A 9,113-nucleotide genomic window follows, 5' to 3' on the forward strand; every position below is an offset into this window, starting at 1 on the left:
ATGGGAACCGGGGGGGGGGGTCGGTGGGACCGGAGGGTCTGGGGTCAGTGGCACCGGGGGAGGGCGGGGCAGGACAATCAATAGGGTGCGGGGTAATTTGGACCGGGGGACCGGGGGGGTCGGTGACACCGGGGGACCGGGACAGTCTGTGGGGATCGGGGGGGTCGGTGGCACCGGGGGACGGGCCGGGACTGTCAATGGGGTGCGGGCTAGTTGGCACCGGGGGGTCGGCAGCACCGGGGGGGGGCGGGCGTGGGTGGCACCGGAGTCGCCCGCCCCGCCCCGCCCCGCCCCGCCGCGGGGTCACGGCCCGGCCCCGCTTCTTCCTCCTCCCGCCCGCCAGGGGGCGCCCCACTCTCCGCCAGGCCCCGCCCCTGCAGGCGGCGCCTCCTGGCGGCCGGGCGGGCGGCGCTGCCGCAGGGCGCGCGGGGCCGGTGGCGGCGGCGGCCATGTCCCGCCGGGGCCCCGCTCAGGTGAGGGCCGCGCCGGGCCGGGCCGGGCCGGGCCGGGTGGGACCGGGACAGGAGCCTGGGGAGCGCAGGGTGCCGCCGGCCGGGCCTAGCGCCAGTACGGGCCCCGCCGGCCGCAGAGCCCGGGGCGGGGGGGGGGCGGACGCACGACACGGACACCCGGGGATGCCGGTCCTGAGGGACGGAGCGGAGCGGGGCGGGCGGGCAGCCAGGGTCTGGCGGGTCCCCTGGGGGGGGATGTGGGGTCCGGGGGAGTCCCTGGGCCGGGGTCTCCCCCCCCGCCCACGCTGCCCTTCATCTCTGCTTCCCCCCCCCCCCCCCCCGCAGGAGTCGGGTACCCCCAGGCGCAAGGCGGTGCAGGCCATGGGGCCGCGGGCATCGGCGGGGCCGGCGGAGGCCCAGCAGCTGCAGGAGCTGAGGAACCGGACGGAGAGGGCGGAACGGAGGCTGTTGGCCTGCGAGAACCTGGTCGGGGAGCTGGGCAGCAACCTGGCCGCCCTGGGCAGCCTCCTGCAGGAGTACGGGCAGCTGCAGCAGCGGCTGGAGAACGTGGAGAACCTGCTAAAGAACAGGAACTTCTGGATCCTGCGGCTGCCTCCCAGCTCCCGGGGAGAGGTCCCCAAGGTAAGGGCCTCCGGCCTGGCCCCTGGAAGCGCCAGCACTGTGGCCGTGGAGGGGGGTGTTAGGAAATGCCAGAGCCATCTTAGCGGTGAGCTCAGGCAGCTGAGCAGCTGCGAGTCCTGGACTTGCCGCTCACGAGCCCTGACTGGGCAGGCACGCTTTGGTCTGTGCCTGCCCTGAGCTCCGGCAACCAAAGCCAAGTGCTCAGTTGAACGTGTGTTTTCCGGTTATCTAACCGCATCAGAAGTCACCAAGCGCCTAATACTTGTGATTCCAGGTACCGCTTACGTTCGATGACATTTCAGTGTACTTCAGCGAGCAGGAGTGGGAGAGACTGGACCGCTGGCAGAAGGATCTGTACAGGGCTGTGATGAGGGGGAACTACGAGATGCTGATTTCCCTGGGTAAGGCACAGAGTCTGCACCTCCAGATGAGCTTCTCTTGCGGGTAGGCTGGACTGCTTCCCACCACAGCCTGACTGATGGTCTGGTTCGGTGGGGCTGGACACCTGTAGCTAGCAGAACCTCTCTTGGGCAGTCAGACCCATGCATTTTCCCTCCTTCCGGCTTGTGAAGCGATAACAATGTAACAGATGCCTGTAGTAAGTAATAGTAGCAACAGCAACACAAGCAATGTTGATTATAAAAAATATCCACATAAGACGCTGTTTCTAATGACTGTGTAAGTGGATTCCAGGGTCAGGGAACCATCATGATCTTCCAGCTCAGTTCAGGAATTATCTGGGTGAAGTCTCATAACTGCACCTTGAACAAGTTTGTTTTCTCTCTATTTAGCCCCTATGTAAAGTGACAGGGACATTTCCGTCTGCCTTGGTAAAGAGCTAACCTAATCATGCTCAGTCTTTCTAAGGGCACCCAACATGTTTTTGGATGATTTGGGCTGTAAGATACTCCCTGCCAAAAGCTGTTTCTTGGGCATGACTAGTAACGTGCCGCTCTGTGCAGCTACTGAAGTTGAGGCTTCGCTTTTCTCAATAATATTCTGCGGAAACAGAACAAACCTGTTCCTCTCATGGTCCATCTAATGCAGACATCTCTACAGAGCAGGAAGGTTTCTGTCCCTACACCAGAACAACAGCTCAGAAGAACTGCTCTTTAAGTCACTGTTAAAGTTGAAATGGGAGGAAAATGTTAAAGATAAAGCCTTTCCCTCTCCTTTAAGATTTTAGTTCATGTTCTGTTACTTAGATCTTCTCTGTACTTGAGCTACAGCTGTGCTCATGGGTGGATCCTGCCAAAGGGCCAAGAAAGCAGCACCACCTTTATCGTTAGACCATGGATAATTTATTTGTGTCTGTCTGTGCTGTCTGCTAGCTCTGGGATTACGGAGAGAAGGGTCACCTGAAAACATTTGGGAGTTCGGCAGAATGAAGGTGCAGCCATTTCCTAATAAAACACGCTGTCCTCTGCTCCTCTGCCCTGTGAGCAGACTATGCTGTGTCCAAGCCTGACATCCTGTCCCGGATCGAGAGGGATGAAGAGCTTTGTGTCAAAGATGGTCAGAAGCCCCCACCGATGTGTATCGGAGACAGTCAGGAGTCCCTGCAAGCACCAGAAAAGGTGGACCGGGTGGAAGAGGCTTTGGGAGAAGAGGAAGTTCCCATGGAAGCTGACAGAGGTAAATTACATGGGTGCCAGGAGGAGGTAGCAATTCCTGTCTCAGCTTTGTCAGGAGATCTCCCAGAGGTGTCTGTGTTAGAAATGAACTGCTCTGAGGGTCTGTTGACTGTATTGACTAAACCTCCATGGAGTACCTTGAATCTTTCTTCCATGAGGAACATTTACGCTTAGTCAGATGAAACCTGTGGAGAAAAACAAAGCCTGTCAGGAGGGGCTGGGATGGAGTCTAGAGTGGTGGGATAGACCTCTTGTGATCCTTTCCAGTCCTCTTTCTGTGCAGTTTGGCAATTCTTCTTCACCTCATTGTGTGCATGAGCCCTGGGGCTTCCAAAGACACTCCTGCTTGCCTCGCTGAGAGAGGAGACATGGTGGGAAGTGAGGAACCTGGGAACATGCAGTGGGAGGAGGAGGCTGGAGCCGCTCTGCTAGTGCTGGGAGGAGCAGAAGTGGTCAGGAGACCCTTGGGACATAGCATGGGAGAGTTGGAAAAAATCAATTAAGAGTGCGAAGGCTGGGCAAGAAGATAGGAGACACTGGAAAGGGACAGGCAGACCCCCAACAGAAGAAGAAATGTGTGGGCAGAGCTGTGATCGAGAGCACTTTCCTGCAGGACTGAGGAGGGTCTAATGGGGGTTAAAGAAGCCCCAGGAAAGGCCAGGTGGGCACTGGCGGGGGCCAGAGGGCAGGCCAGCCTCTGTCCTTTGGGGAATGTTACTCAGAAATGACACGAGCCCCAGGTGTGTGTTTGGGGGTTGGTTTGTCAAGTGCTTCTGGGAAAAGAGGAAAAAGATACCACATAGAGAGAGACTGTCCCTCTCCTTTGAGATTTTAGTTCATGTTCTGTTACTTAGATCTTCTCTGTACTTGAGATACAGCTGTGCTTATGGGCGGATCCTCCCACAGGGCCAAGAAAGCAGCACCACCTTTATTGTTAGACCATGGATAATTTATTTGTGTCTGTCCATGCTGCCTGCTAGCTCTGGGGATAGGGAGAGAAGGGTCACTTTGAGAGTTTGACAGAATGAAGGTGCAGCCAGTTCCTAATAAAACACACTGTCCTCTGCTCCTCTGCCCCATGAGCAGACTATGCTGTGTCCGAGCCTGACATCCTGTCCCGGATTGAGAGGAATGAAGAGCTCTGCATTCGAGATGGTCAGGAGCCCCCGCAGACAAGCGTCCAAGATGGTCAGGAGCCCCCGCAGACAAGCGTCCGAGATGGTCAGGAGCCCCCGCAGACAAGCGTCCGAGATGGTCAGGAGCCCCTGCAGACACACATCGGAGATGGTCAGGAGCCCCCGCAGACACACATCGGAGATGGTCAGGAGCCCCCACAGACACCAAAAGACATGGACCAGAAGGAAGAGGCTTTGGGAGAAGATAAAGTCCCTGCGGAAGTTGACACAGGTAAGTTACATGGGTGCCAGGAGGACTTGCTTCCCTGGGCCATTCCTGTCCCATCTCTCTCGGAAGAGAGAGGCCTAACTGCCTGTGGGAGAGGGCATGGCAGGTCACCGTGCTTAAGAGAAGCATCACCAGCAAAAAGCAGAAGCCTTGGGGTATGTTGGCAAGGTGCTGCTAGGGAAACTGGAAGGGGTTCAAGGGCCTGAACACAAGGCAATGTGGGAATACTACCTGTAGAGTTGGTGGGGAGGGGTTAGGAGGGATGAGGTTGCTCTGCAGAGGTGACAGCACGCAGCACCTTGGTGACTTTCCTCCCAGCCATCCCTCTGCTTTTGGTCCTTGTGTGTGGCTTCACTCTAGGTCCTTCTAACACCTCGCATGCTTTCCATAGAACCACAGAATCACTTAGGTTGGAAAAGACCTTTAAGATCATCAAGTCCAACTATAAACCTAACACTGCCAGATCCACCACTAAACCATGTCCCTAAGTGCCACGTCTACTCGTCTTTTAAATACCTCCAGGGATGGTCACTCACCCACTTCCCTGGGCACCCTGTTCCAGTGCTTGAGAACCCTTTCAGTGAAGAAATTTTTCCTAATAACCAATCTAAACCTCCCCTGGTGCAACATGTCATGCCTTCTCGAGCCGCTGCTTTCTCTGGCTCTTTGCCACACTCGCAACACATCTCCGGTCAGCATCACACCAAAGCAGAAAGATGTGAGCTCTCCACAGGTGTTAAAAATTTCTCTTCTCTGCAAACAGAACTCCCTATCCTTGTGATGAATGTCATGTCCCTGAGTGCACAAAAAGGGCAGCGGCGCAGGGAAGATCAGCCTGAGACAGAGATGGAAGAGGACCCGGCTGAGTCCAACACTGGTGAGTAACCCTGTGCGGGGGAGACATGGGGCCCTGCAAGCAGGAAGCAGCTCCAAGCTCACTTGAAGCAGGGAGGGAGAAGGAAGTTTCAGGCTTCTCTTATCACCGAGCAAGGGAGGGGTCTGGTGCTGGGCGTTTCAGCCCTATTGTCTCTGTGGAAAGAACAACAGTCCAGCTGGTGTTCCTTCTATCAGAAACTGGGGGTGAGCTGGTCGCAGTAGCATGCTTCCTCCAGCTGTGCTGCATTACGGTGGAGCTGGCCTTGAACTCGGGTGGCCTAATGCTTCCCATGGCACGGCCCTCTTTGTGCCACAAGCAGGGAGTGTAGGAAGCGGGGGCAGCCATCTGCAGATACCCTCTCTTCTGGTCCTGAAGCTTTGCCAAGCTAACGCACAGAGCTTTCCTCTTCCAGGGATCCAGAGCCCGTTTCTGGGACTGGTGGGCAGAGTTAAATGGCACTGGTTCTGGGCGTGGCTTATGCCAGCTGAATGGCCTGGCTGCAGGGGGAGTGTGGAGAGTTTGCCACACAACCCTCTGCACTGGAGCCGGTTTGCCTGCAACATTTGGCGTTTGCTGGCAGTCCCAAGCTTGACAGAAGTGAAGAGCCTGAAGTACTGCAGGCTGTTGCTTTTCAATGATCTTTTTTCCTGCTGTGTCATTGGTGTCGCGGTTTTAGAGGTGGATCCCTTTGCTCCACCAGCCCCGATGGCACTGCAGCAGACCACAGCCTGGTTTTTCCTGGGAGCAAGAGCTCTGCACCCCAAGACCACGCTGGGTTGCTCAGGGTGTGTGGACAGGACGCTGTGGTGGCACCTGCGCCTTTCCAAACTGCATTCTCAGATTTGTCGGTAGCTCCTTCATTGCTAAAAGCCTGCTCAGTGCTTTGGGACTTAACCACAACCTGGGTTTGTCCTGGGAGCATGAATGACCAATGCCCATGTTGCTCTGTTTCAGAGGAAGGCTCTTTAACGGAAAATGAAAGGGCATGTGAAGGGACTTCTCTTGAAAACATCAAAATTAAGGAAGAGGAGCCTGAAGCATTGCAAGAGGTTTCTGCACCCTCTCTGAGTCCAGAGATCCAGAAGTGCCCCAAAAGTGAGCCAGCCAAGGCCAAGAGCAAGAAGAAGCCAAGCAGATGTGCGAGCAGCAGCCTCCTGATGGGCAACTGTCGGCGTGGCTATGTGCGTGAGTGGTCGCACCCCTGCACCGAGTGTGGGAAACGTTTCCGTCTGAAAATCAACCTCATCATCCACCAGCGGAGCCATGCCCAAGAGGGGCCCTACGAATGCACAATGTGCGAGATCAGCTTTGCGGACAAACGCCACCTGGACCTTCACCAGAGCATCCACATAAAAGACAGGGCCTTTGGGGCCAAGGTCTGGGGGAACGTCCACCCAGAGCTGAGGATCCGGCCGAGGAGGAAGTTCTGTGGGGCTTTGTGCGGAGGTGCCCACAGCCTGGGCAATGGGACGTATGCTGGGGGTCCCTGGCTGGGCCAGGCCAAGGAGGAGCTAGACAGAGGGAGCCCTAGGTCTCGTAGGAAGTCTGTGCTGAAATGCACTTTTTGCAAAAAGATTTTCTCTTGCACCTTTTCCCTTCGGCGGCACTTGCAGACCCACTCGCAGGAAAGGCCGTATTGCTGCACCACCTGCAAGAAATGCTTCACCCGTAGAACTCACCTCTTGCGCCACGAGAAAATACATGACCGCCAGAAAGCCCTGGCTGCACTCCAACAGCCCGTGACCGTCATGCCAGCACCCAAGCAGCCCCAGCCACAAGGAGCCCCAGAGACACCCACAGGCGGGAGCGTTCCTCACTCACCAGCCCAGGCATCCGAGATAAATGTTAGCCCTGTGGCCACCGCAGCCAAAGCAGTTCCAGCAAATGAGCTCCCGATTGGTCCTGCAGAACTCGGACCGCCAGACAAGAACTGCCACATCCTCGGCTGGGGTGGGAAAGCTGTCCAGCCTGTGGTTAGACTAGGAAACAGGGCAGCGGTTTCAGGGGCGACGGAGAAATGACAACAGGAGAAATCCAAATTGCTTGTGGCCCTGGAGAGAACCTGTGAGCATTGATTTTGCACATGGTGGGGCACTGGGGTTGTGAACCATCTGTCCACTGGATTTTAGGAGCTTTCCTGAATTGCAGAAGGAAACAAAAGCTTGGATACCACCATAGAGAGCAAATTACAGAATCCTCCAGTGACCCTAAATGCTTTACCATTCCTCAGACTCTCGTGTCTGCTGGCTATTGCATGAAATTTTCCCAAGCTGACCTTCCAGCAGCTGAGCTCACCTACTGATGCTGGAGCTGACCCCTCACACTTGGAAATAAAATTACACAGTGAAGAGGACAAAGGGAATGCAATCAAGCTGGCAAGCCAGGCAGCCTTCCCAAGGAGCTCTTCACTTCACTGACAAAGTTTCTTGACCAACATGCCAGATGAAGAAAGCATGGCATCTCCGAGACCCCATCGTGTCCTGGCCATGCTTGTCTAATAACCCACCCTGGGGAGGAAATCTGCTAACCCCTCAATCAGGTTGGGAACATCTGGGCGTTGCACTGGAAGATCCATAGAACAAATCAAACCACAATATTTTCTGCTTGCGAGGGTGCTGTGGATGTTTTTGAGGTCCCAGCAGCACTCCTTCCTTCAACGAAGCCAGCCCGTGAGAGCCAGAAACACCCACGAGAGTTAATTCCCTCAGGACCAGCCTGCACAGATGGAGAGTCACTTTAGAAATATTTCACGGGTAAGATTACTCCTGCACTGCAGCAGCAGTCCATGCGAGGACCTGTCCTTGGCGCTCAGGCGTGTTGGCTGCCACATGCTGACACTGGTTCTTGCACGGGAGCAGCCCCTCCACTCGGCCCCGCTGCAGAAGGAAGTTCCCACTCTCCAAACTGCAGGTCATCTCCTTTAGTCATGTGCAAAATCCCACCATAACTAATCCTATGGAAGACTAGTTCTGCTAGCTACCTCAAATGTCTTGTGGAGTGAGACCTGCCTGGAGGCAGAGGAGCAACTGGAGCCCAGTAAGCAATGAAAGTCAGGCCAGGTGTGGCTCCGGTGTCCCCAGGAATCACTCGAACCGCACGTGTCCACGGCCAGAGCCCTGTATGCATCACGTGCACTGCTGGGAAGCATGAATCATGTACCAAGAGAAGAAATTGGTCCTGGTGGCATCACTGTGCAGACCAAATGGAGAAGCTGTTAAGACTCTTGAGTTTAGTTTTCTGGGTTTTTTTTTTTTCATTGAGTTGTTTAATGTAATTATTTGACATCACAAAGTCTCTGTCCTTCTCCAGGCAGGGAGCATGGGGAAACAGTTTGTTTATCACAGTTTTCATTCCTGGCCACTTACAAGGTCTGGTGGGCTGCAGAGGTGCTGCTGTGGGCAGCGTGCTTTGGGCACCAAGAAAATGCCTGTGCCGCATCCTGCTGTAATCCTTGGTGCCAAGCGGTGCCCAGCCACCTCTGTGCCCCACAGGAGGGACAGCAGTGTCAGAGCTGCTCCTTGGGGACACACACGATGTCCCACTGCTTCTCTGGGCCAGTTTCTCACTCAATTCCTGTCCCCTGGGATTGTAGAGTGTGCCTGGACTGTAGTTTTAGCCATGAGGGGGTGACGGTGGCAGACAGGTTGGCCCCGTGTCCCCAGAGGGATGGCATTGCCTGCTGCTAAGCCCTGTAGGATACAGGGGTGGTTGACGCCTTACGGTCACACGGTGATGGTGCATCTGGTAGTGAGCTGTGCTCTGGCACAGCACAGTGGTGTGGGCTCTAGTGACCGAGCTGGTTATCCCTGCCCCGGTAGAGATCCCAGTAACCCCCAGTTGATCCCAGTGACACGGGATGAGTTAGTGGGTGTGATGGTATTGCTGGTGGGCAATACCTCCAAGGCCAGTGTGGAGGGGCCAACTGCCCCAGCCAGGGCATTTCTTCTGAAGCTGTTGTGACTGGGACCAGCGTTTCCTATGAAATCTCAGATCCCTTTCTCAGGCTATGGAATCAATAAAGTATTTGTCTGTACTGCTGCCTGCTTGGTGGGGCTGAGCTGGCACCCTCACGCACTGCTTGTGACTGAGTGATTGGCCCGGGTA

General features: G+C 55.7%; 1 protein-coding gene across 1 annotated transcript in view; it reads left to right on the forward strand.

Moving 5' to 3' along the window:
* The first annotated feature begins 396 nt into the window (after nucleotides 1–396).
* Nucleotides 397–9,113, forward strand: part of LOC142028575 (uncharacterized) — a 28,387-nt gene continuing 19,670 nt past the window's right edge. The window contains exons 1-7 of the mRNA XM_075022415.1: nucleotides 397–473; nucleotides 798–1,094; nucleotides 1,369–1,495; nucleotides 2,541–2,729; nucleotides 3,815–4,135; nucleotides 4,896–5,009; nucleotides 5,964–7,027. Of these exons, the coding sequence (XP_074878516.1) occupies nucleotides 450–473; nucleotides 798–1,094; nucleotides 1,369–1,495; nucleotides 2,541–2,729; nucleotides 3,815–4,135; nucleotides 4,896–5,009; nucleotides 5,964–7,027 (2,136 nt within the window). The 5' untranslated portion in view covers nucleotides 397–449. The remainder of the gene's footprint in view (nucleotides 474–797; nucleotides 1,095–1,368; nucleotides 1,496–2,540; nucleotides 2,730–3,814; nucleotides 4,136–4,895; nucleotides 5,010–5,963; nucleotides 7,028–9,113) is intronic.

This window comes from Buteo buteo, chromosome 2, assembly GCF_964188355.1.
Source record: "Buteo buteo chromosome 2, bButBut1.hap1.1, whole genome shotgun sequence".
Lineage (NCBI taxonomy): Eukaryota > Metazoa > Chordata > Aves > Accipitriformes > Accipitridae > Buteo > Buteo buteo.